At 44.2% G+C, this 27,744-nt stretch overlaps 1 protein-coding gene across 6 annotated transcripts in view; it reads left to right on the forward strand.

Annotated features, from left to right (window-relative positions):
• Positions 1 to 6,143: 6,143 nt before the first annotated feature.
• Positions 6,144 to 27,744, forward strand: part of fhad1 (forkhead-associated (FHA) phosphopeptide binding domain 1) — a 143,176-nt gene continuing 121,575 nt past the window's right edge. For 4 of the 6 annotated variants that reach the window (XM_059951875.1, XM_059951873.1, XM_059951879.1 and 1 more), the window contains exons 1-12: positions 6,144 to 6,278; positions 8,031 to 8,141; positions 9,367 to 9,573; positions 11,596 to 11,866; positions 14,930 to 15,018; positions 15,677 to 15,904; positions 16,806 to 16,929; positions 18,052 to 18,182; positions 18,529 to 18,606; positions 23,488 to 23,592; positions 25,438 to 25,545; positions 27,215 to 27,301. In XM_059951875.1, the coding sequence (XP_059807858.1) occupies positions 8,031 to 8,141; positions 9,367 to 9,573; positions 11,596 to 11,866; positions 14,930 to 15,018; positions 15,677 to 15,904; positions 16,806 to 16,929; positions 18,052 to 18,182; positions 18,529 to 18,606; positions 23,488 to 23,592; positions 25,438 to 25,545; positions 27,215 to 27,301 (1,539 nt within the window). In that variant the 5' untranslated portion in view covers positions 6,144 to 6,278. The remainder of the gene's footprint in view (positions 6,279 to 8,030; positions 8,142 to 9,366; positions 9,574 to 11,595; positions 11,867 to 14,929; positions 15,019 to 15,676; positions 15,905 to 16,805; positions 16,930 to 18,051; positions 18,183 to 18,528; positions 18,607 to 23,487; positions 23,593 to 25,437; positions 25,546 to 27,214; positions 27,302 to 27,744) is intronic. The other 2 variants (XM_059951877.1, XM_059951878.1) reach the window with 2 other exon arrangements.

Raw genomic sequence — 27,744 nt, forward strand, 5'->3', positions numbered from 1 at the left:
CGACCTGCTGAGTTCATCGAGCTTGTTTGTACGTGTTGATTTGACCACAGCATCTGCAGTGTACTTTGTGTTTAATTATCAAAAGTGTATTGAACAGTTGTGGAACAACTGCAGAACAAAAGTTCTCCTTTCCTAGTTTGACTCATTGAAAATTTTTTTTATTGATAACAGACTAATGTGAAAGAAGATAACATTCACCGAAAGATGTGCATGAAATAATAAAATCACTAAAAGCAATTGCTAAGTTTCAGATTTATTCTCGGTAAAACCCATTTCTAGCTCTAAGCTACTTGAATTCCTGTTATAGATTTCTTTTCTACAAACCGGTTTTTGGTTAATACTTTTTGCATGAATAGTCTTACTGTTTTATTATTATAGAATAGTACAAGCACATTACAGGCCCTTCGGCCCATAATGTTGTGCTGACCCTCAAACTCTGCCTCCCATATGACCCCCCACCTTAAATTCCTGTCTAGTAGTCTCTTAAACTTCACTAGTGTATCTGCCTCCACCACTGAGTCAGGCAGTGCATTCCATGCACCAACCACTCTCTGAGTGAAAAACCTTCCTCTAATATCCCCTTTGAACTTCCCTCCCCTTAACTTAAAGCCATGTCCTCTTGTACTGAGCAGTGGTGCCCTGGGGAAGAGGCGCTGGCTGTCCACTCTGTCTATTCCTCTTAATATCTTGTACACCTCTATCATGTCTCCTCTCTCCTTCTCTCCAAAGAGTAAAGCCCTAGCTCCCTTAACCTCTGATCATAATCTATACTCTCTAAACCAGGCCAGCATCCTGGTAAATTTCCTCTCTACCCTTTCCAATGCTTCCACATCCTTCCTATACTGAGGCGACCAGAACTGGACACAGTACTCCCCAAGTGTGGCCTAACTAGAGTTTTATAGAGCTGCATTATCATCGGGATGTAATGCGCCACTTCTAATCATCCAATGTGCCACTCATTTTTGGCCATCCCTGAAATAAATTATGGCTTTCGTCCAATCATCCCGAAATCGAAGCCAAGTTCCAAAGAGAGAGCATTCCTCTTTTCCAATATTTTTATTAGTTTCTACATGGAAGAATACAGAGTACAAGAAAACATATATAAAAGGTCAAAAAAGATTTTTTAAAACTACAGATTACATTATACCTGTTCATAATAACAATCTCATTACCCCATATTCATGTAAGTTAATCAATAGTTATATTGAAATATACTAATTTATTACAAAAAAGAAGTTTCTAACCGCTACCAAGACCGAAGAAGTTTACTAAGAAAAGGTAAGATACCTTCTCATATAATAAAAATTAATAATAGCCAACATCTGAGTTTAAGCAACGGATTGAAGGTTATGAAAATAATTCAGAAAAGGTCCCCACAATGTTTGAAAGTCTTGATGAGTTTCAGAAATTGAACAACGAATCTTCTCTGAATCTAAACGTGACATAACGTCACATAGCCATTGAGCATGAGTAGGAGGAAAAACATCTTTTAAACAAAAGCATCCTCTTAGCTATAAGAGAGCTAAAGGCCAAAATATGTAAATCAGATGCCTTCAGCTTAATATCTTATCCTGCAACAACACCAAATAGGGCTGTCAGAGGGTTAGGCTTAAAATTGACTTTAAAAAGTAAGAAAAAAGTTTGAAAAACCTCCAATATTTTTCAAGATTCGGATGAGTCCAAAACATGAATTAATGAAGCTTCTCCATTATTACATCTGTCACAGTAGGGAGATTTATTCGAATAAAAACAAGATAGCTTATCCTTAGTCATATGAGCTCTATGTACCACCTTAAATTGTATGAGGGAATGATGAGTACATAGCGATAAAGTATTAACCAGTTTAAAAATTTCATTCCAAGTTTCCTCAGATATTGATGTCTGTAAATTTTGTTCCCAGAGATTTCTTAACTTTGTCTTAAAGGAACATTCCTCATCTCCAGTAACATACCATAAATATTAGATATTGAACCATTGTGAAAAGGTGTCAAACTAAAAATTACGTCTAGTAGGTTCTTATCTGAGCTTATAGGGAATGTGCATAATTGAGATCTTAAAAAAAATCTCTGATTTGTAAATATCTAAAAAAGTGAGTTTTGGGTAAGCTATATTTAGCTGACAATTGCTCAAATGAAAAAAAGGTTTCCTCCAACAGACACATCCCAAAAACTTTTAATACCCAACCTGTCCCACTTTTTAAAAACTATATCAGTCATGGAGGGTTTAAAAAAATTAGAATAAATGGGACTTGAAAGGGAAAATCTCAATAAAACAAAGTGTTTTCAGTGTTTTCTAAATTGTATCCAGATCTTCAGAGTATGTTTAACTACTAAATTATCAGTTAGTTTACTCACAAATAAAGGAAGTGAGGTTGCAAGAAGAGAATGTTAAAACGTAAGATATTGTATGTTAACTGCGCAGTAATAAAACCTAAAATTAGGTAAGGCTAAACCTCCAGACCTTTTAGAATGTTGAAGATGAACTTTATTTAAATGAGGAAGTTTATTTTTCCATATTTAAGAGGATAAAGTAGAATCAAGAGAGTCAAAAAAAGATTTAGGAATAAAAATGGGTAAAGCCTTAAAAAGATATATAAATTTAGGTAGTATATTAATTTTAATAGAATTAATTCATCCAATCAATGATATTGAAAGAGGTGACCAATTTAATGATATCCTTTTTACATGATTCAATAAGGTAAGAAAGTTTTCTTTAAACAGGTGTTTGTAATTCTTAGTTACACCCAAATAAGTAAATTGATTCCTTCAACAACACACACAAAATGCTGGTGGAACACAGCAAGCCAGGCAGCATCTATAGTGAGAAGCGCTGTCGACGTTTCGGGCCGAAACCCTTCCTTCCTTACAAATTGATTCCTTACAACTTTAAAAGGGAGATGAGTAGGGAGAGCAACCCTCTAGAGGTCGCTGTTTCTCTCAGAAATTGAGGCTAAAGTCCCTTACTGATGCCCATATACTGACATCTGATGGCAACAGTTTACTCCAGCAAGGAATTTAACTTTTTAAATGCACCAACAGTGAAAACAGCGAATCAATGTAGGTTTATGAATAAAGAAAGACAAATGAGTATTTTGAGTCAGGCATTTTGTTTAATGTTGAGTGGAATAGTTTTGACGTATTCCACTTATTGCAGTTTCCCTGAAACCACGTGCCTAATCAAAGCCACATGATTTCCGGTCACAATTTCTGTGTGATACTCATTTCAGTCCTGGGAAGCTACAAAGTCAAGCTCAGGGTTGAGGTGGGTAGCAGTACAGGAGCAGCAAATGGTCATGAATTCTATTTAACCTTCAGGTTAAAGTCTGTTTTAAAGTAAATTTCCTGAACTTACGGGGCAGGTGGCTGCAGTTGAGACCTTGTCTAAGTGCCTGTAACTGATCCATGCATTCAATTGGTGTGTTTTGTCTAATACAACATAGTCAAAACTCATTTATATTATCCTACTGCACAGATATCGGTTGTGAGAGGACTGATTCTTTAGTTTCTCTCTCCCACCCTCACCTGGTTCTCCTGGTCTCAGCAGTACTAAAGATGGTTAAAAATCAGTTAACTTGAGTTGAGGTGAAGTAACAAGTTTGCGTTCTTTTTAATATTGGATTATTTGTGCTTAATAGTTGCCTAAAGGCTCCAGTTGCAAATAACTCTGAATTGGTGTCCAGAATATTCACATCCTTTGAGCAGTAACATCTGCTGGACTGACTTACAGAAGTGGGTTTCTTTGCTTCATGCACACGATGCTGGAGGGACTCAGCAGGCCAGGCAGCTTCTATGGAAAAGAATAAACAGTTGACGTTTCAGGCCATGATCCTTCATTAGGACTGGACAGGAGGAGGAGAGGTCAGAATTGGAAGCTGGGGGGGGGGGGGGGGGGAGGGAAGGAGGAAGTACAAGGTGGTAGGTGATAGGTGAAACCGGAGAGTGGGGGAGCTGATTGGTAAAATAATTAAAGGTCTGGAGAAGGGGGAGAATAGAGGACCATGGAAGAAAGGGAGAGGAGTGCCTGTGGAAGGTGATGGTCAGGTAAGGAGATAAGGGGAGAAACAGGAGTAGTGAAGGGGAGATTTCTCATTTCCCCTTTTCACCATTCCCCATTCCTGTTTTACTTTATCTCCTTACTTGACCATCACCACCCTCCCCTTTCTTCCATGGTCCTATATCCTCTCCTATTAGATTTCCCCCTTTATCTCTTTCACCAATCAACTTCCCAGCTCTTTACTTCACCCCTTCCTTTCTCCCGGTTTCACCCATCACCTACCACCTTGTACTACCTCATCCCCTCCCCCACCACCTTACTGACGTTTCTTCCTTTCCAGTCCTGATGAAGGGTCTTGGCCTGAAATGTCAACTGCTCACTCTTTTCCATAGCCGCTGAGTTCCTTCGGCATTCTGTGCGTGTGTGTTGCTTTGGATTTTCAGCATCTCCAGATTTTCCAGTGTTTGGGTTCAATGGCTACCACTGTCTCACACGAATTCTCATTCTGTGAAGGTGAATCTCACCCACCTCTGCCCTCAGCCAAAGTCAATATCCAGCGGATGTAGCAGCATCTAATTCTGCACTGCAGCTGGTGTCGGGATCAACATCCCCCCGGGAAAAAGCTGAGGCTGGGAACTATTCGTACATTATACTGCCCATCACAAATCACACCAACAGCAGAGGATGGTGGGGGCTGAGTTTCCAAATGCTGATTGGTCAATCCCTTTGAGGGCTCGTGACAGAAGAGGCAGATGTGAGTTCTGTTCACGTCACAGGACAGCTTCAAGTGGGGAAAGCCCCCTCCCCTCCTCCAGTCAGCGCAGAACCAATGGAGTAAATGGTGGAATCAGCTGTTTCTTGAATTTCCCAGGACATGGATCCAGCAGGGTGTGTCCTGCCCAATCCAAGCATGGCGCTGGCTGCACAGAAGCCACTGAAACGAAGGTACATTGCTCTAAGTACAAAAGTAGATGGTGCAGGAGCAAACCCTTTGGCCCATGGTGTGTGTTGACCATGATGCCAATCCAAATTAATCTCATCTGCCTGCTCGTGGTCCGCTCCATTCCCTCTCTGTTCAAGTGCCTCTGGAACATTGCTATTGAATCTGTTTCCCTTGGCAGTGTTTTTTCAGCCATCTGATTTACTTACCTGCACCTTAAAAACTCCTCACGAAACTAGACTCCACAACTGTTTGGGAGAATTACTTGTCTAGTTTCAAGAACAAGTTTGGTAACACAGATACTCATTAACCCCTGGATTTTCTCCTTTGGTGTTGTAGAGGCATACAACATGGAACTGGGCCCATATTTTGTGTCTGTATGTGGTGTTCTTGTTTTAAAAATAACACTTGAATCATCTTTAAACTTTCCCACTCTCATCATAAGGCCATGGCCTCTAGAGTCTGTCATTTCCACCCTGGTTAAAAGACTAATATAATTTTATATACAGCTACCGCTCAGCCTTCAATGCTCCAGCGAAACCAATCCCAGTTTGTCCAGCCTTTCCTTATAATGAATGCTCTCTAATCCAGGCAGTGCCCTGGTGAACCTCTTCTGCACCCTCTCCGAACCCTCCATCCTGTAATCCCACGGAAAGAACTGCACGCAAAACTCCAAATGCCCCGCCATTCGTTTGGGGCTGACCCCACAACAACCCCCCCCCCCAACCCCAACCATCTTCTCTGTGTAGTCCTTAAATTCTCCCTACTGAATAAGATTCTAGCAACCTCTGCCGTACATACACACAATCACTTGGACTCCATAGCCCTCTGGCAGAGATCTCCACCTCTGAAGGGACCGGGACCCCAGACTCTCCTCGTCCACTCTACCCTCCAGCCACCCTCCTTTAGGAGCCAGGAGGAACATGGGTCAGTTCTGCCTCGTGTCTTCTCGCTAAACACTGCAAATTAAAAGGAATTGGTAAAACATGAAAGAATGAGAATTACTTTCAGGACGCGTCCAGCAACACAGAATTTTTGTTTTTACGCTTTCAAAAAACCCATTCAAAATCCAGCTGGGAGAATACTGGGCAGAAATCCCCAAACCGCGTGAAATGTTTGGGACGTTTAAGCGCCGCTGTCTCTCTCGCCTAAATCCTCCCTTGACCTCCAACCCATTTCTCCGTCTCCTCCCACCACCTCTCCTGTCACTCCAGCCCAGGGGCGGAACTGGTGTTTCCATGGAGCCGGCTGTACACGGCAGGGACGAGCCCCGGGCGACGGGACGGCGGAGCGCCGGGAATCGGCCATTCCTCTCGGTGAAACTGCCCTCAGCTGGCATGGGGAGGTATGAATGGGGTTAGGCGATGGCCGAGTTGGAGCGGTGTTGTTGGTGGGCTTGGGGCCGTCAGAAGGGATGGGATGTGGCTTTTTTGGGAACGATTATGTAGAGGGTGAGTTTTGATCAGGTTGAGGGAGAGGCGTTGGACTTGGGACAGTTTGAAGGGTTGGAAGTGCTGGTGGGGAAGGTAGTGGGGATGAATGGGGTGGTTGGGTTAGGATGCTCGTGAGCGTTGGGGTGTGGGTAAGTTGGGAAGATGGTGGGGGGAATTGAGATGTGGTTGGGCAGGGGCATCAGTGGGGGACAGGTGAAAAGAAAGGAGGTTGGGGCAGTTGTATTGGGATGGTTGAGTTGGAGTGCTCAGGAATGGACAATAGACAATAGGTGCAGGAGTAGGCCATTCGGCCCTTTGAGCCAGCACCTCCATTCACTGTGATCATGGCTGATCATCCACAATTAGTACCCCGTTCCTGCCTTCTCCCCATATCCCTTGACTCCACTATCTTTAAGAGCTCTATCTAGCTCTTTCTTGAAAGCATCCAGAGAATTGGCTTCCACTGCCTTCTGAGGCAGAGCATTCCACAGATCAACAACTCTCTGGGTGAAAAAGTTTTTCCTGAACTCCATTCTAAATGGCCTACCCCTTGTTCTTAAACTGTGACCTCAGGTTCTGGACTCCCCCATCATTGGGAACATGTTTCCTGCCTCCAGTGTGCCCAATCCCTTAATAATCTTATATGTTTCAATCGGATCCCCTCTCATCCTTCTAAATTCCAGTGTATGGGATGTGATTGACTTGGAAAGATTGTGGGGGAGGGGTGAATTGAAATGTGGCTGGGTTGGGACAGATGAAAGGGAAGGGGGTTGGGGCAGTTGTATTGGGATGGTTGAGTTGGAACGCTCGGGAATGGGATGTGATTGAGTTGAGAAGATAATGAGGGAAAGGTGAATTGAAATGTGGCTGGGTTGGGACAGATGAAAGGGAAGGGGGTTGGGGCAGTTGTATTGGGATGGTTGAGTTGGAACGCTCGGGAATGGGATGCGATTGAGTTGGAAAGTTTGTGGGGGAGGGGTGAATTGAGATGTGGCTGGGTTGGGACATCAGTGGGGGACAGGTGAAGGAGGGAAGAGAGGGGCAGTCTGCTCCCACTCCACAGTCCCATACAGCAGCAGTTTCCGAGGACGTTGGACTACCTGATCTTCACCAATTGAACAGCAGGGAACCCCTGCTTAGCCTTAGTTCCTCTGGGCTGATGAAGAGGGTTGGGAGTGGATGCAACATAGCCCGCCCAACCACCCATCCGATTCTCGTTGCAGACTCGAGGGGCCGAATGGTCTACTTCTGCACCTATTGTCTATTGTCTCTTGTGACCACAGTGAGCACAGGTTTGGCCTCAATTGTGACACCTTCCATCGTTGGGCTGCCCACTCAGACTGGAATAAAGAATGAAATGCCAGTGGGTGACATTTGCTTTGGGGAGGGAGAAAGATGCTTTGAAAATGAGCGTTGTTATTACTTTAAAATCAGTTACTGTAAACTGTGTGGCCTATTTTATTTATAGCCCTTTTGGCCTTCTGAAGGCACGTCTATTCCTTTATGTGAAGGTTCCAAGGGATTTCCTTATTGGCCCACGGTTCACTTGGAACCATCTAGGGGTACATATGGACTGTGCCACTCCGGCATCTACCATTGAACCATATCCAGCTTTGCTCAATCTTGTCCCACTATTGTCAGATTTTTATACGGTTTGTTCACAGATGTCGTTAAACACCATGAAAGGTTTTCTAAAAGGGTCCAGTGGGATCCATCCACTGAAATCTAAGACAACGTACATCGGTCGACTCGAGGATTCTGATCTGTGTTTGAAGGTGAGGGCTCTTTGACAGTAATAAGCCACGCGGTTCAGTGGGCTGACCCACCAGGCTGAAGTGACCTTCAGTACTTGCCTCCGCTTTCAAAGTCCAGACAATGCAGATCTTCCTTGGTTAAACTGACCACATATGCTCATCCGGTGCTCCAGTAGAGTGTCATTGTAGATATCCATGGGAACCAACACATTCATAACGCTACGCAAAAGAGATGGTTTTACAGTGTTGGTTGGAATTCCTTCCTCAGCTTACATATTGAGTGCAATTCTATTGCCCCAGTATAGGAAGGATGAGGAGACTTTGGAAAAGGGGCAGAGGAGGTTTACTGCCTGGATTAGAGGATATAAGCTATAAGGAGAGATTGGACAATCTTGGGTTGACTTCTGTAGAGTGTCAGAGGCTGAGGGGAGACATAATAGGAGTTTATAAAATTAAGAGAGGCATAGCTAGGGTAGACAACACACACAAATTGCTGGAGGAACTCAGAAAGTCAGGCAACATCTATAGAAATGAATATATAGTCAATACTTTGGGCCAAGCCTCTTCTCCAGGTCTTGGCCCGAAATGTCAACTGGTTACTCTTTCCATGGAACCTGCTGAGTTCCTCCACCATTTTGAGTGTGTTGCTCTGGCATCTGCAGACCTTCTCGTGTTTATGATAGGGCAGTCGGACAGAATATTTTTTTCCCCAGGGTACAAATGTCAAACACCAGAGGGTATCCATTTAAAGTGAGAGGGGCAAATCTTTTGCACAGAGTGGTATGTGGCTGGAGCGGGCTTCCAGGGGTAGTGGTGGAAGCAAATATGATAGTGGGACTTAGGAAGCTTTTAGATAGACATACAAAAATGCAGGGAGTGACGGATGTGGATCACTTGCAGGTAGAAAAGATTTAGTTTAATTTGGCATCATGTTCAGTATTGACATTTGGGCTGAAGGGCCTTTTCCTGTGCTCTGAGTCCTGTGTTTACCCCACCAAAAGCAAATTAACTGACCCTTTTCCTCATTAGTTTTAATGGGCGGTGTTATATACAGAGCGAGTTCCCATTTTCCAAGAAAACATCATGTAGACAATAGCTTATCAGAAGTTAATTAGTACCATATACCAACAATGTTGTGCCTTCCTTTCTGCATGACTAAGCAGTGTAGTTAATTGCATGTGAACCATTTTTCAATATTTTGACAAGAGAGACACTATGCAAGTGTTACCACTAATTTTTTTTTCAGAACGGAGGAATCGAAGATCGCCACGCTCTGATTGAGCTAAGCGATACCGAGAACTGCTTTGTTCTTCAGGACCTGAACTCCGTAAACGGGACTTTTGTTAATGACTGTCGTATCCAGAATGCAGCAGTTCGGCTGGCGCCAGGGGATGTGCTGCGCTTTGGGTTTGGCGGGGACTCTTACGAGATGGCGGTAGAGACTGTACCTTCAGTGAGTGAAATATCCAGCGTGTGTCCGTGAAACGGCAGCATAAGCATTCTCTCGATGAGATGGGACAATGTAATTATTGAGAGGATATATAGGACCCTGGTCAGACTCCACTTGGAGTACTGTGCTCAATTCTGGTTGCCTCACTTCAGGAAGGATGTGGCAGCCATAGAAAGGGTGCAGAGGAGATTTACATGGATGTTGCCTGGATTGGGGAGCGTGCTTTATGAGATTAGGTTGAGTGAACTCGACCTTTTCTCCTTGGAGCGACGGATGATGAGAGGTGACCGGATAGAGGTGTATAAGATGATCATGTGATTAGTCCGAGGATTTTTTTTCCCAGGGCTGAAATGGCTAACACGAGGGGGGCACAGTTTTAAGGTGCTTGGAAGTAGATACAGAGGAGATGTTGGGGGTAAGATTTTCACGCAGAGAGTGGTGAGTGCGTGGAATGGGCTGCCGGCAACAGTGGTGGAGGCAGATACGATAAGGTCTTTTAAGAGACTCCTGGATAGGTACATGGAGCTTAAAAGAATAGAGGGCTAAGGTAAGGACATGTTCGGCACAGCTTTATGGGCCTGTATTGTGCTGTAGGTTTTCTATGTTTCTATGTTTGTATGTAATGCCAGTCATGGCTCAGCGAACAGCACTTTCACCTCTTGGGCTGAAGGTTGAGAGTACAAGCACTTCAGCAACAGGTTGGTCACCCTGATATGGGAAAGATATTCTTAAGCTAGAAAGAGTACAGAAAAGATTTACAGGTTTTTGCCTGGATTTGGGGTCCTGAGTCACAAGGTGAGATTGCATAGACTAGAAATTTATGCTTTGGAATGTAGGAGATTGAGGGGTGACTTCATAGAGTTATATAATATTGTGAGAGTTACAGACAGAGGGGAAGTGCATAGTGATCGTCCCAGGAAGGAGGTAATAAAAACAAAATGGCATTGGTTTAAAATTAGAGGTAGAGACTTAAAGGATAAGAGGAGAAGCCTCTTCATACAAAGAGAAATTAAAATGAGCTGCCAGAAATAGTGGTTGAGGCAGGCACACTGACAATGTTTAAAAGCCCTCTGGGTAAGCGCATGGGTAGAAGAGGTTTCAGTGCTATGGACCAAATGCAGGCAAGGTGGGACTTGCTCACAGGACAACACAACTTCTTGATTCTGCAACACTAAAGGGGAAAATCCAGGGGTTAATGAGCAACCTTTATCAAATTGTTTCTTTTTTTGGACCAGTAATTCTCCCAGACAGTTGTGGAGTCTGGTTCATTCGCAGTACTTAAGGTAGATGAGGAGCTGGCCGTGATCGCGTTACATGGCAAGGTAAATTCTCAGGACCAGAAGCGGATTGCGAATGGGCACATTAACTATTTATTTATGAGTGAACAGTGAAACACTAAACCGGGCCTCTAGCTGAAGAAGTCCTTATCTAAACTCCACAAAACTATGATACTAGACATTCAGTCGCCCTTTAGTTTATTAAATCTCCCCAAGTTATAAAACTGAAGAACTACTAATGCTGCAAATGAGTACTGAACTAAGCAAATGTGGGGGTTGTGGGGGTGGGGGGGTGGGGTTTGTCAATATCTGCAATGTGCTTTCCCAATGATCCTTCAGTGCTGGTCACAACTCCAGCCTGAAATGGGCCCTGGAGGCAGTGGAAAAAGACCAAATCTCTCCTGTACCCCCAAGGCGCCCTTAGAGGCAAGCGTTGCCATGGCGCGCAAGCCAACCAATGGGAGGGAGCAGCTGCATCCTTTGAACAGACCAATCAATGACCAACACGGTGGAAGTGGCTTTTGGCCCACGTGACAGCGCAAGACATAAAAATCACCACAAGTTACAATAAGAAATAAAAATTACCAACTTATATCCTACTCTTTTGCTTTCAGTGCTCAGGATCTGAAAAAATGTGAATTGCTGTTTGATGTTGCTTGGACATGTTGAGGCAAGGCAGGAAACAAGCCGATAAAGGTGCCAGTGTTCCACGTTGATCTGACCATTCTGCTTCCATTTCTCCCCTCAGGTGCTGTGCCCACCTGTGAGTCAGTGTTCACCATGGCCTGGTCACCTCCAGCTCATCCAGGATGCCAGGTCTTACTCTGCCCCTGCCGCCACTTCCCAGCTCCCGGCGCTCTCCAGCCTGAGTTCTACAAGTGCCCCTAGTGGGTTGGTCCAAGGAGGGGGCGTCACTGTTCCTCGCCCGCCCCTGAGAAAGCGGGCGGCGAGCGCGGGCAACAGGCGGGCGGCTACCACCTACTGCACTGACGGCAGCGGCCCCCCTGCCATCACACGAGGTACTGCTAACTGAGAACGGACACGCGGGTTAATGCAATCGCATTATGTCAACAGCCCTAAGCACGGGGCTCGGCGCTGGTCACACTCTTCAAACCAGCTAAGTCGTGGGCTACAACTAGTCACAAGGGCTCAGGGGAGGGCAGGGGTTACTCTTGCCACGGGTGAGCCTTTCAGGGACTAAGTTTGGCTGTGGTAACACTGCATCTCTGCCCTGTTCCAGAAATATTACTGTAATCACTCAAATTATCAAAAAGGGCTGTCAAGCTTCCGTTGAACTGAGGACTGTGCAAATGGTCCATCTGCTCACATAATTAGCACAAACTGAGCATTCATGGGATGATACTGGAAGTTGTCCAGATTTGTGAATTTTTTTTTCAAGCAGTTTTCAGGGAAAAGGGTTTTTTCATGATTTTGGCCATTTCCCCCCGAGGCGGATTCTACGGGACCTCTTCCTCAGTTCGTAGTGGAAGTGCTTTCAGTTGGCGGGGACAGCAGCTGTGGTTCCAGTCAAGATGGTGCCAAGTTCTGATGTCCATCAAAGACAATTGCAAAGACGACTGCTTTTTTAGGTTCGTGGTTATGGTTTTTGGAGGCAGGATGGGGAGTTAGGGGACAGGTATGGGTTTAGGGACAGAGATGAGGGGCGATAGAGGTAAGGGGCAGTAAATGAAGGGTCAGGTGACCCACACACGTTTCTCTGAATGTTTCAATGTTCATGTGATAAATAAATGGATGTGCAATGTTTGTCTCGTCAGCTAATTGCGAGTAGAAAGAAAAACAGATGTAAAAATAGCCCTGTAGTTGAGCAGGAGGAGCTCTGTCCATAAATACACAGTCTTCTGTCCTTCAACCAGCCACAGTTAGTTCAGTCGCCCACTCACTTCACATTTGTGGATTCTCTCTGTGGCGGAACAGGGGTTGGATTTGTCTTTGCTGTAACGCTGTGCTTCATTAAAAGAAATAGGCAGAACATCTTAAGAGGATTCATAAAAATAATTTAAAAAGTGTTTTTAGTTGTAAATACAGTGCCTATAAAAAGTATTTCCCCCCCCCCCCAGGAGTTTTCATGTTTTATAGTTTTACAACGTTGAATCACAATGAATTTAATTTGGCTTTTTTGACACTGATCAACAGAAAAAGACTTGCATGTCAAAGTGAAAACAGATCTCTACAAAGTGATCTAAATTAATTACAAATATAAAACACAAAATAATTGACTGCATAAGTATTCACCATCCCCCTTTAATATGACACACCAAAACATCACTGGTGCAGCCAATTGGTTCTGGAAGTCACATAATTAGTTAAATGGAGATCTGTTTTTGGAGACCTGTGTGCAGTCAAGGTGTTTCAACTGATTGTAGTAAAAATACACCTGTATCTGGAAGGTCCAACTGCTGGTGAGTCAGTATCCTGGCAAAAACTACACCATGAAGATAAAAGAACACTCCAAGCAACTCTGTGAAAAGATTATTGAAAAGCACAAGTCAGGAGATCGATACAAGAAAATTTCCAGGTCACTGAATATCCCGTGGAGTACAGTTAAGTTAATCATCAAGAAATGGAAAGAATATGGCACAGCTGTAAATCTGCCTAGGGCAGGCTGCCCTCAAAATCTGAGTGACCGTGCAAGAAGGGGATTAGTGAGGAAGGCCACCAAGAGACCCACAGCAGCTCTGGAGGAGGTACAAGCTTCCGTGGCTGAGATGGGAGAGACTGTGCATACAACAACTGTTGCCCTGATACTTCACCGGTCACAGCTTTATGGCACAGTGGCAAAGAGAAAGCGACTGTTGGAAAAAACACATGAAATCTTGGCTAGAGTTTGCCAAAAGAGTCCAGATCTCAACCCAATTGAGAATTTGTGGCTGGACATGAAAAGAGCTGTTCACTCACAATCCCCATGCAAACTGGCAGAGCTTGAGCAGTTTTGATAAGAAGGATGGGGGTAAATTGCAGTGTCCAGATGAGGAAAGCTGATAGAGAACTATCCACACAGACACAAGGCTGTAATTGCTACCAAATGTGCATCTACTAAATACTGACTTGAAAGGGGTGAATAATTATGCAAACAATCATTTTATGTTTTATATTTGTAATTAATTGAGATCACTTCGTGGAGATCAGTTTTTACTTTGATAATTTTCTGTTGATCAGTCTCAAAAAAGCCAAATTAAATCCATTGCGATTCAATGTTATAAAACAATAAAACATGAAAACTTCCAGGGGAGGAGGAGTGAATACTTTTTATAGGCACAGTATATAAGAACTTCTCAGCTTATCTCTCACATTTATTGATATTAGATCAAGAATGGGCTGCAGGACCTGTTGCCTGTTTCTGTGCTGTACTTTTCTTTGTCTCAATGACTACACAACCATTCCACTGGTGATTGTTGTTCAGAATTACCCAAAACTTCACATATATTTAGGGAGAACACTTTGAACATAGTCACAGCATTTTGTATGGTAGCATTTCCCTATTTAACCACAAGCTTTAATGAGGTGAATGAAAACATCTTCACTAATATTGATTAAGGGAGGGGTGGTTTAAGAAGGACCCCATTCTTCAGGACTCAGAAGCTCAGGGCTGTAATGAAACATCCCATCCTCTGGGTGGCAGCATTGAGCATTCCCTTAGGGTTGTACCAATGTGATTATAGATTGTACATGATGGACTGAGGGCCTGAATCATTGTATCACAGATAACTCACTTTTAAATGGAATTGTTCATGTCTCTTTCTCCCTACCTTTCTTGAAAACTCAGTTATGTTCTGCTGCACCTGGGCCTCTCCCTCCTCTCCTTCTGCAATTGATGCCCATTTGTCAAGCAGTTTCCTCCTCCAATTGGAAGCTTTTCCCTTCCAACTGGCAACTTTCATAAAGCTTTTCAAAGCCCTCCGATGTGACCCTCTCAGTCTTTGCGGTAGTCTTTTCATTCTCCCTCTTCTCAAGCTCAGCATCGTGCCTGTCCTTTTCTGACATTCCTTGTGGTGTTGTGGAAGTTAGTTGTGTAAGTCTGGTAAATGATGTTGACAATGATGCTTTCACTCCCGTTGTTCCAGGGGCCTGGACTAATACTCCAGGTCGGTCTGTGGAGAACAGGCCTCCTATCTCTACCTTTCAGAGCCTGGAACTTCTGCTACATGACAAGGTGAGATTTGTCTACCTTTCCTATAGCATTAACTCTGCTTCTCGTCCCAAGCTGTAGCCTGTTCTGCTGAGTATTACCAGCACTTTTGAAGTCAAGCACAGGCCGAACCGAGGCAACAGGGTCCAGACCCCAGAGCATATCGAAGCGACTGAACCCAATGTTTGGACGATGATTTAGGCTCCAGGCCAGATTGAAAAGGTCAGGGCCTGAATCGAGGGATGGGCCGGTTTAGCTCTCTACTCCTTGATGCGTACTCAGCTCATCACTGATCTATGGGTCTCAGATTCTCTTTGTGAACCAGTTCAGAAGCCATTTGCATGATTAGTTTCCCCCCCCCCTCTTTTTTCTGCAAATTGGGTGTTTGACGGTCTTTTATTATGGGTTCTTTTGGGTTTATTTGTTTCAGGGCTGGCTGTTTGGAGACTAATCTCAAGGTTGTTTCATGTATACATACTTTGACCATAAATGTACTTTAAACTTTGAACTTTTATTTTAGGTTACAAGTTAGAACATAGCTGGGAACTTTAGCCAATCTTCCCTGTGCCAACCGTGAATCCAATCTAATCTGTTACCATCTGCCTGCATGTAATTCACCCTTTAATTTGACCTAACAAAATCCAATGTATTGATAATTTTTTTTCTTATGCATATCATGCAGGAGCAACAAATCCTGGGAATGCAAGACGAGATCAGCCGGCTGGCTGTTTTTGAAAGCAAGTCCAAGCACAAAGATGGTATCATTGTCACGTTACGTGATGAAGTTGCTGCCTTGAAGCACCAATTGACCGAAGCGAATAACGATGAGCCAGAGATCACGCAGCATTTAGTCACCCTAGGCTATGAGATTAAAGCCAAGAAGGAGGAGATTGAGATGCTGAAAGATCAGGTATGCCGTTTATGTTGCAAAATTGATAGCGAAATTATATTAGAGTTTGACGCAATCCCGTCAAATTTGTGACTTGATGATTCTGGGCAGCAGGGGGCAGTGTTACCCAGGGTCTTGCCTTGATACTGTATTCAATTCTTCAAAAAGCAGATTTTGGATTCACCAATATTCTGGTGTTCTTATAATTTTTTTTTGAGATACAGCATGGAATAGGCCATTATAGCCCTTTGAGCTGTGCCACCCAGTTATCAATGACCAATTAACCTACTAACTGGCACGTCTCTGCACTGTGGGAGGGAACAAAGCACCTGGAGGAAACCCATGCGGTCACAAGGAGCATGTACAAACTCCCCACAGGCAGCAGCAGGAACTTAATGATCAGAATGAGCATTTAAAGCAGGTCACAAAATTAAAGCCTCATTTTTCATTTGCAGAATCTCCTTGTAGTTTGTTACGTTATCTTCACTGGCAGATAGGATGTTAATAATTCACATCTGCAGCCTCCTGAATGGAATTAGAGGATTGTATATTCTTTCTTATTTTCCCTCAGCCCACCCCCTTCTCCTCTCTACCCCTCTCCTTCCCCTCACCCCCTCACCCTCCCCCTCTCCTCCGCCTCTCCCTCTTCCTCATACATGGATACACGCACAAACTGAAAATAGAATAATTGGGTGTCTAAAGCAAACTCTGGGTGAACAGCTATCCTGACTGGATTTATCAGTCTCTGGTCTATTTATTCTGAGGTTATTTTCATGAGCTGATATCCAACCTGAGCCCAGCAATCATATCTGCTACTTCCTTGGCTGCCTGGATGTTTGTGTTGATTCCAAACTGCGTAGCATGAAGGCGTGTGTCGAACTTGGAAGGTGATGGCCGTCCCTCTCTGTCACTCTTGTTAAAGATTACCAAGCTTCAGAAGGGCTCCAGTGAGGTAATGCGACACTCTCTGACCGAAAGAGATCTGGAGATTGCTAAACTCAAGAAGGAAGCCGAACAGCTCAAGAAAGACAACAGCATTATCACAGGTAGGAGAGCACGTTGTCCACCCGCTGGTAAATGATTCACTCAGAGACAAGTGGGAAAAATACTGGTGGTCAAGAGATTTTGCAGATGCTGGAATTAGGTAGCAACAAACACAAAATGGTGGAGGAACTCAGCAGGGTAGGGAAATGAACGGGTGACATTTCTGGCTGAGAGCCTTCATCAGGACTGGTGAAGATGAGTGACAGGTTGTCAGCAATGGGCTGGGAATACAGCGGATTATTGAAGGGCTGGATAGCAAAGTCCCACAAACAGCAATTGATAATGCGCAGGTAATCGTAGAGTCCTGGATATTATACAGCCAATCGTTTGAAACAGTGCTATGGATTTTTCTCCATCTCTGCCTGAGAAAGCCTTGATTTAACACCTAATCTAATCTAAACAAAGGCATCATTTGCCTTCGTTTCGACAGCTGAATGCACGGAGAATGGAGGAATATGGATCACACACAGGAGAGTGGGATTCGTTTGGCATCATGGGGGTTGACGCAGACATCATGGGTCATAGGACCATTTCTATGTTTCTTTGAATCTGCGTCGTGCACAGCATCGCATGAAACATCAATTTATCTCCTTCAGGGCACTCAGAGAGCCACATCTTGCACTGGGATTTCATTGTTAGCGGTTAACACATTTCGTTGCTGGATCGTCCCTGGCAGAAACTCCACTGCTGTTCATTCCCCGAATAGAAATTGCAGCCGGCCTCTGTTGGTATCATCGTGACCTGATTTTTTTAAAAAGCATCCTGCTTGCTTTGGACTTGAACTCTTATCACCAGTTGAATGAGCAGTTAGAAAACAGGGTCATATTAATTGCTAACAAGAGAAACTTTGCAGATGCTGGAAATCCAAGCATCCACACAAGATGCTGGAGGAACTCAGCAGGCCGGGCAGCATCTGTGGAAAAGAGTGCAGTTGACATTTAGTTGCCTAGATTCCAGTGGGAGGGATAGTTAACGCTGCCGTCCTTTAAAAGACTTGAAGGTAATAGACTAAGTCAGGAATAAGCAAGTACAATCGTCAGACCTGTGACAATCGAGCTGTATTGGAGGGGTGGGGAAAATCTTGCCTTAAATTAATCTGATGAATTTGGTCTGAATCTGGACAGGACTGGTGACCAGCTTGCAACGCGAGGTCACAGCGAAGGAACACCAGCTGCTGCAGGTAAATGCGGATGTAGAGAGGCTGAGGAAGGTCGTCCAGGAGAAGAGCAGTCAGCTGGCGGACATGTCGGCCAAGGTAAGGGGGAAGAGCATCACCAACATTACAACCCATGTGAGGTCAAGGTAAAAGACAACTAGAATTGGCATCAGAGTCACAGGGGTTGCATGGCCCACTTACACTCCTACATAGTGCAAATCTGGGACACTGGGGACAACCGTAGTTCAGCTCTGGTCAGCTCTCTCATTGCAAAGTGGAAGCTGCTTATGCAGACAGGCTTGACCTCAGCCAGTCAATGGGCTGATTGGTTTAATCACTGGGAGTTAACCAATGTGTGTTGGTGCTGGCCTGCATGCACAGAGTCTGCTTCTCTGTGTAATGTCAACCCTTTTTGATCAAATCCCTTAAATTCATTTTTATTCAGTTTTCAAGAATGAGAGAAGCCAACAATCACCAAGAGGAGCTGGTGGCCAAAGAGAAGGAACTGGTGACCCAAAGGCATGTGAGTGAAACTAGGAAAGTGCCATGTAATCTCATTAAAGTTGTTTAGATTATTTAGTCTGTTCTGTGTCTAATTCTTCCATCAGCTTTGAAAACACAGACTGTTTCTGACACACGTGCCAAGTTCCTCTCTGCAGCATTTTAACACGGGTTAGAATTCAAGAGCATTAATAAATATCATTTGTGTTTCTTATTTCTAATAAGTGAATTTTATCCAACCTGTTATATTTTTAAACTCCAAAACATAAAACTAATTTAAAGAAAAAGATGGGAGCACAAGAGATGCAAGTCTTAGTTTACACTTTACTTTAAGAGAGAAGTGCATGTATCACTCAAAACACAATGGAAATATTAAATACACAACATTTCTCCCTGCTTAGCTAAAGACCCCTGGTCAATATAGACTGCACCTCAACTCTATACACAGTATACTATACAGACATCCACAGCATGGTCAATTTTTAAATTGTCCCATTGTCGCTGTAGATGATTGCTTACTCTTGTGGATTGACATCTTTCCGGGCGAGGAGATCACTCAGCTTGGCAGCTGAGACTTGTGGCTGTAAAAAAAAACCTCAGGTTCTGTGACCTCCTCCGTGGTGGTTGTATGAGTTGACTCTGAGACTGCAGGAAGTGGTTTGACAGCTCTGGGACCTTGATTCTCTCTCAGTCCTAGCTTCTTTCTCCCTCTTTATCATGCTTTTTCCCTTTCTCTCTTTCCTTCTCTCTTCACACCTTTCTCTTTCTCGCTTATGTCCTTTCTCTCTATCTCTATTCTCCTTTACAACTTCTTATCTTTCTTTTTTCACTTCCTTTTCCCTCTTTCTCATTTGTGCATCTTGATCTTGCTCCCTTTACAATCTGATCTCTCCTCTTGGTTTCCTCACCCACAGTATTGTTTGACGAATCCACCATCTTCGTATCTCCATTGAGACTCTTTCTGGCCCTCCACTCATCCAGCTGGGCACAGGTCTTTGCACCTACTTTTACATTCAGCTTTTTGTCTCCCACTTGAAGGTCATGCGATGACCTTAATGCAGGCAGACCAGAGTCTGGTTTTTTGTACTCATAAATGCTGAATGCTTGCAGCTTCCCTGAAGCTCCTTGATCTCTCTTAAAACCAGGCCACATTTTGCAAGTGACTGCCTGATTGATGTATCAGAATCTTTCTCAGATATGTTGCCTACAAAAATAGTCATGGTCAGATCACTGCTTTCATCAATTTTATGATTCCTCTGGGCAGCAATGTCCTTCCTTGGTCCAATAGGCTTTCCAACCAGAGGCACCAACAACTTTTTCCCCTGTGTCGGGCAACAGGTCATGGTGTACAGCATGGGGAAATTTGTGGCATCATCAGTGCTTTTCTTAATTCACTTTCAATTGACTTTATTGCAGGGGATGTGTTAAGCAGCTGGTGGATGGATCTCCAGTCAAGTTGTAGTCTCAGCCACTCATATCTCCACATTACTGGCCCTTCTGATTTTTTTTTAACCACATACAAGCCCAATCTGGTTGTATTTCACTGTTACGAATGTCATTCCCACGGGAGCTATCTTCTCTGCAGTATAAATTCTTAGTTGTATATCTACAGGCAGCCATTCAAGCTCATCTTGTGGAATGACTGAAACAGCTGAGCCAGTGTCCAATTCCATTGTAATTAATTTGTCGTTCACTTCTGGGTTAAGCCATACTGCTTGTCTATTGTTTTTTTTTTTCTCTCATTGTAAATCTCAAGGCTACACAATCCTGCGTCACTCCCATCGTTATCAGATGCTTCATCCGCAGCAGGTAGATCAGTGCTCCTTTTGAAACTGCAACTTGAGTTTTTATTTTTATCTCTTTCTTGTGCAGTCCCTTTATTTTTGTCTGCCCAACATTCACTTTGTATGTGTCCTACTTTGTTGCATTTTACGCAAGTTTTGCCTTTAAACTTGAATTGATCTGTTCTGTGTGAGCCTCTGCCACAATGGTAACATAATTTGTTCAGCCAGGCCGATTTCTGTTTAGGCTTTACAATTTTGTTCATGCTCACTTCCATTTCTGACTGCAACTCGATTGCATCTCTGGCCACTGTTTCCATTGATACGGCTAAATCAACTGCTCTTTAAAATGAACTTTATGCTTCAGTTGGAAGCTGATTTTGAACGCCTTATTGTAGGATTCCGCAGAGTAAATGACCTCTCATTGCTGAGACCTATTACTGAACTGACTACTCAGACAATTTCTTCAATTCAGCCACGTATGCTGAAATTGCCTCTCTTTCCTTTCGATTCTGCCTATCAAAGTATTCTGCAATCAACAATGGTTTCAGTTCTAAATGTTTCTGCATTACTTTCATGATAACAGCAAAGCTCATTTTGGCTGGTTTAGTTGGAGCAATCAAATTTCTAAGCTAACTGTATGCCTTAAAACCCAATACACTCAGCAAAATAGGTACTCATGTCAGAGAAATGTATACAATATACATCCTGAAATTGGCAGTTTCATTTGTTTCAAAATATGGTTCAATTAGCTCAGTGTACATGAGCAATCGAACATGTTTATCTTTCCAGGGTAGCCAGCCATTTCTGCTCTTTTTATGATTATGCTCACTCTTTATGAATGCATGAATTCTTCCATTTTCTTTTTTTAACTTGAATGTGCATTCCTTTCTGAATTACACATGTTATGCTGCCTTTTTTAAAACTCAAACATCTCGCTGCGCTTCCACAGGTAGGTAGACATCTCGGGTTCGTTCTAAAAATACCTCATCGCCCTTGTTATGTCTCGTAACTCCAAAACATAAAATAAATTGAAAGAAAAAGACAGGCGGCCAAGTGACGTGAGTCTTCGTTTGTTCTTTGTTGTAATCGAGGCAAACGTGTATCACATGGTAGTGTCACAATGTATGCAATTTACTTATTTTTACATATAACCCATAATGAATTCTTTAAATGAACAATGCTTAATCAAACTATATTTTTACAATATCTAAAGGTACAATTTAATGTCAGAGGAACGTATACAATATACATCCTGAAATGGTTTTTCTTCACAGCCATCCACAAAAACAGAGGAGTGCCCCAAAGAATGAAAGACAGTTAAATGTTACAACCCCAAAGTCCCCCCCATCTCCCCCCCATGTGTAAATGGCAGCAAGCAACAATCCCCACCCTTCCCTCCACTGACAAAAAAAAGCATCAGCACTGCCACTAAGCATTCAAGCGTGACCAAAGCAACAGCAGAGACACAGACTTGCAGTTACCCCAAAGACTTCGCATTTCACCCGGTATTCGATATACCGCTGGTTCTCTCTGTCCCTAAAACGGAGGTGTCTCCCTTTTCCCAGTGAGCAGGGAGACATAACAACCAACTTGCTGGTTTACGATGTTATAAGCCCGTTACGTCGCATTTTTCAAGCTTTGTGCCTGAAGATTGCAAAGATCCCGGGTCTCCAGGCACACGGCAGATAGCCTGTCTCCCCTGACGACACGTGGGTCTCCTGTAGTGACACCGACCCTCGGTCCACCCATCTCCAGAACCCCGAGATCCTAGGCTTCCGAACTCAAGCTAAACTTTAGGTCGAGCCTTTGGAGTGCTGAATAATGGTCAGTTATGGAACCCTGAGAGCGGGTCCCATTCAATATTACTCAAATACTACTGGAATATTAAATACACAACACTATCGGAACATTGGATGAGCCTTTCTAGATGGGCAGGAAGGGAACGGATCTGATTAATCTGCAGGACTGCTCATGAGTTACAAAGCTGCAGAAATTAGGACTGGTGGGGCTGTTTGCATATTGCATGGTGTGTCCTTGGTCCTTGATATCTGCAAAGGGCAGGATGTACACTTCCAGCAGATAACAAAGTACACAGATACTCTAATGATCTGTCCTGTATAGGCATGAGTGGCCTCCCTACATTCTTAAACATACTTTGAAGATGGTAAGAGGGAAGTGCCTTGCTGAGGTCCTCAACCCCACAACAACCTTCATTTTAATGAAAATCAAGAAACTGTAGATCTGAAATTAGGACAGAAAATGTTGGAAACCGTCAGCAGGTCAGGCCACCTCTGTGGGAAGGAAACAGAGTTAAAGACCCTTCTTCAGAAATGGGAAAGACAGAAAAATGGTTAGCTTTCAGTAGTGGAGAAGCTGAAGGAGTCAACACAGCGATCTGAAGCATTAATTCTGATCCTCTTTCCACAGATGCTATTTGATCTGCTGAGTGCTCCAGCTTCTTTTGCTTTTATTTCATCCTAATGATGTTGGGCATTGAGACTTCTCAAAATCTTAATGCGCAGCCTGTACAGAAGAGAAATTCCCACTAGCCTTTTGTCTTTGCAGCCTCGTGTCTGCCTGGTGCGAAGCTGGTGAGACTGAGAGAGAGTCGGGCTGTCACAATGGTCACTCGGAACTCAGCATTGTTCCCACTCCCGTCCTGTCCTGGCTGGGGAGGGACACTCGGAACATGCGATTAGAGCAAGTCACGGGTAGCAGTGAGACAATGTTGGCTGTGGATTAAGAGTGGACAAGGAATTGGCTGGCTTAGATTTAAGGCTGGAGATATGCCAATGGATGTACCATATGTACCGAGGATTTTGCACAAAACTGCCCATCAGGAGGTTAATAGGCACGAGCACAGACTCTAAAGGTTTTGGATAATAAGGGTGACAAGAGGTATGGAGTTAGTGTAGGAACTACCAAGGTAAAAGATAGTTTTACAGAATTGTGGACCAGGAATGAGGGGCTCAATGGCCTCTTGCTTCTGTCCCAAATGTTCTGCTAGAGTAGATAATGCACTGTCTGCAGGGTGAATGATCTGGATAGTCGATATTTTGTTTAACTGCAGCATACAACTGGTTGAGAGAAAGCTAAAGCTGTGTTTGTGTTTGTGTCAGAACATGAAGCAGCTGGAGAGCCGATTGAAGGAGATGGAGTCAGAGATCGAGCAGCTTCGTGGCCAACAGGACAACGTGAAAAGAAGTGTGTCTGAAGAGAGGCTGGTGAGCATCTTTCCCAAAGCCTCATGCTGATTAACTTAATCAGGATGGGATTAAACTCATGCTGGTTAACCTAGTCCTGAATGGGATTAACCTTGTGTTGATCAACCTAGTCCTGAATGGGATTAACCTCGTGTTGATTAACCTAGTCCTGAATGGGAAGAACCTCCTGTTGATTAACCTAGTCCTGAATGGGATTAACCTCGTGTTGATCAACCTAGTCCTGAATGGGATTAACCTCGTGTTGATCAACCTAGTCCTGAATGGGATTAACCTCGTGTTGATCAACCTAGTCCTGAATGGGATTAACCTCGTGTTGATCAACCTAGTCCTGAATGGGAAGAACCTCGTGTTGATCAACCTAGTCCTGAATGGGAAGAACCTCGTGTTGATTAACCTAGTCCTGAATGGGAAGAACCTCGTGTTGATTAACCTAGTCCTGAATGGGATTAACCTCGTGTTGATTAACCTAGTCCTGAATGGGATTAACCTCGTGTTGATTAACCTAGTCCTGAATGGGATTAACCTCGTGTTGATTAACCTAGTCCTGAATGTGTGCCACGGTAACATAGTGGTCAGTGAGACACTTTTACAGCTCGGGGCGTTGGAGTTTGGAGTTCAGTTTTGTCGTCATCTGTAAGGAATCTGTATGTCATCGCCGTGGAATACCTGGGCTTTGTCCAGGTGCTCTGGTTTACTGCCAAAGTCCAAAGATTTACTAGGTCAATTGATCATGTAAATTGTCCTGTGATTAGGCTGGGGTTAAGTCGACAGGCTGATGAGAGGTGCAGCTCGGAGGGCCTATTCCAGGCTGTAGCTCAATAAATAATTAAATAAATGAACGCTAACACTTCGGCCCATTCCAGTTCCCAGCAGAACAAGCTGTCAGTCCTAGTTCCACTCATTTTTCCCGTCCCACAACTTATTCTCTCTCACTCCTTCATCAGTTCCCCTTTGCTCATTTTCCACGTCTACATATGGTGCAATTTACGGTAGCCAGCTGGCTACTGTGTGGCAGCCAATACTTGGGTGTCTTTGGATGGTGGGAGGAAACTGGAGCACCCAGTGGAAACCTATGCAGTCAATGGAAAGGACGTGCGGACTCCACACAGGCAGTTGCTCAGGTCAGGATCAAACCTGGATGCCTGGACTTGTAGACCAGGAACACAACCTCCTGTATCATGGTAATAACAGGAATTGGACTTCCGGGATTTCAGCATGTAATTTATGTGGATTATTCTTGGTAAACCAGGAGGGAGGACTGGGTTGCCAGATTTTGGTGTTCTGTTAAAAGGAAACCCGGCAACTTCTTCTGGTAACTCAGCAGAACATTAAACACACACAGTTTTTGAGATTCTCTTGGGATCTGGACCAATGTTGCTCCCCTAATGACATCATCAAAACATGTGGCATAGGAGTAGAATCAGGCCATTCAGCACATCGAATCTGTTCTGCCATTCAATCATGGCTAATTAATTTTCCCTCTCAAATTCTGTAGCCTTCTTCCCATAACCTTTGACACCCTTACCAATTAAGTACCTATCAGCTTCCATTTTTAATATACCCTCCACAGCCATCTGTAGCAATGAATTCCACAGATTCACACCCTTTGGGTAAAAAAAAATTCCTCATCTCTGTTCTAAAGGGACATCCTTCTAGTCTGAGGCTATGCCCAGCACTCAATGCTGTCAATGCAGGACTGACATCCTCGTAATAGCTGTTGATTTACTTACAGAACGCAATACTTGCATTAAAAACTAATATGTGTGTGGTACTTTGAGACACACTGTGAAAATGAAACACTTTCTGTACATTTTCCAATCTTGCTGCGTCTCGTTTCTGCTTCAGGCCCAGGAACAGCTCCGGGATGAGCTGGAGAGGACCAAGCTCCAGCTGCAGGAGATGGGCCGAAAGGAGCGGCTGGTGAGGGTGGACCTGGAGCAGGCCCAGGCCAGGGTAGGAGAACAAGCCGCTGTCCGTCCGTGGAGACAGGATTCACACTGAAACGCACACAGATCCTCCAGTAGCTGGCAAGGGCCATGGTAGTAGTGTCTTCAAGGCCCTCACTGTAAGATTAGCCTCTGTGGCCCTGAGCTGGCTGGAACTGCGTATAAGCAATTTGGCTCTGTGGTTAAAAGTCCTCCATCTCACATTGTTAATTGTTTAGTCGACCTGACATGTTCACTGGATTTAAGAATATGACAGTGCTCCTGGTGGACTTTCCACCCTGTGTCAGCTGGACTCAGGCAGATCTCTGCTATCCATTTCCTGGCCCGCTCCATGCCCTGTAACTGCCCTCGTCCCCTCTGCTCAGTGACCTGCCCTGGCTCCTGTTCCTGCAATCGTTAGAACTCATATCCAGCCGTAGCTTTGCCCCTCCCTATCTCTGCAACTTCTCCCAACCATACAAACAAAAGCTGCATTGAAATCAACTTAGATCGTAATTGATAAAGGAAACTTTGAACTGACACTCCTGAAATTTTACCGGACACTTACCAATGCATGGAATTCACAATGTTCTTTTTAGAGGGCAAATTGTCATGCAAATTCATTTGCATTGTCATGATAGCGATTCTCATTGGTTACTTCTAAGAAGACTTTGTTTTAATATGTAATCAGTATGCCACATGACTAAAGTAAATCCCAGACTTATCCTCCACCCCCCTGATAATGACACCTCTCCTGCACTTTTCCAATCTCCGTTCTGGTTGTTGATCCACCAAGACCCCCAACGCATCAGTGCTCTGATGCCCTGATCTCCTGAGACATCAGTGGGGAGCCTAATCTCGGCCTTGCCCCAGCTCCCATCTCAAACACTTGTGCTCTCAGGGTACCTTGATGTGTTCTGCACCCTCCGCACCCGGGTAATGGCATTATACAACTAAAGTGCAGTCTTCCCTATGTAAATGGGACAATACTGTACCCAGCTCCGGGTACCCAACACCGACAGCTCTCATTGGCACATCTTTGATTGTTTTGGTGCTGTGATAAGGTTATTGGTTGGGACACCAGGAAAGTGGCGTGCTGATCTTCACGTATATCATTAATGTCCAAGTGATTCCCCATTTCGGGGGACCTTAGCAATAGGGTGTTTCTCTTTGGAGCAAAGGAGGATGTGAGGTGACTTGATGGAGTTGTATAAGATGATAAGAGGCATAGATAGGGTGGACAGCCACAGACCGTTCTCCCATGGCGGCACGGGCATAATTTTAAGGTGATTGCTGGAAAGTATGGGGGGGGGATGTCAAAGTTCGGTTTCTTACATGGTGAGTGGTCATAGAAAGCAATGCCAGAGGTAGTGCTCGAGGCAGATGCATAATGGATATTTCTGAGACTCCTAGATAATAGAGGGATGGAGGGTCATGTGGGAGGGGGAGGGTTAGGTTGATCTTGGAGTCAACACAACATGGTGGGCTGACGGGCCCGCGCGGTGCTGAACTGCTCGATGTTCGTAGTCTGATGCTTCGTCTGAAGGTTGATAGCTCCACCATTGCAGCTTTCCCTCGACGATCCGCTGGCCACAGTGCTATCAGGTAAGCCAGAGTAACGGCTGAAGCACGTCCTTTAGTAAATTGGTAGTAATAGTAGTGAACTTAACCTGAAGCATCCTGTTGTACTTACACAGCTAGAGCGGTTCCGAAGTCGAATCTTACAGACCACCTACTCTGCTCCTGGAGTTCAATCCCCCAAAGAGGCTCTTTCAGATCAGCAGGTGGGTCCTTGTAATGGCAAAGTAGAGCTCCGATACTTGGTGCAGTACAAGGGCCAGTGGAAAGACGAAACCAAAGTGTGCATTGATATCCCAGTCCAGTAATCTGAGATGTGTATATCTACCCAACGTACACAGAGTCCTGGAGGAGCTCAGCAGGTCAGGCTGCATCTTTGGAAGCGCGTGGAGGGATGCTGCCCCATCTGCCGAGTTCCTCCGGCATTCTGTGTGTGCTGCTCAAGACTTCTAGTATTTGTAATATCTCTCGGGTCTGTGTATATCTGGTCCGTGATTATTCTGTTCGTACCGAGAAGGTGCTGCTGCCTCTGGTGCGCCCGTTGTTCCTTGTTGGCACTCAACGCAAGATGCAGCAGTTCTCCGCTGTACAGTACAGAGAGTTGCCATGTTCCTCTGAGTCATATTGTACAATGGTAGAGTGAAATTGT

The sequence above is a fragment of the Hypanus sabinus genome, chromosome 27 (genome assembly GCF_030144855.1).
Source record: "Hypanus sabinus isolate sHypSab1 chromosome 27, sHypSab1.hap1, whole genome shotgun sequence".
Taxonomy (NCBI): domain Eukaryota; kingdom Metazoa; phylum Chordata; class Chondrichthyes; order Myliobatiformes; family Dasyatidae; genus Hypanus; species Hypanus sabinus.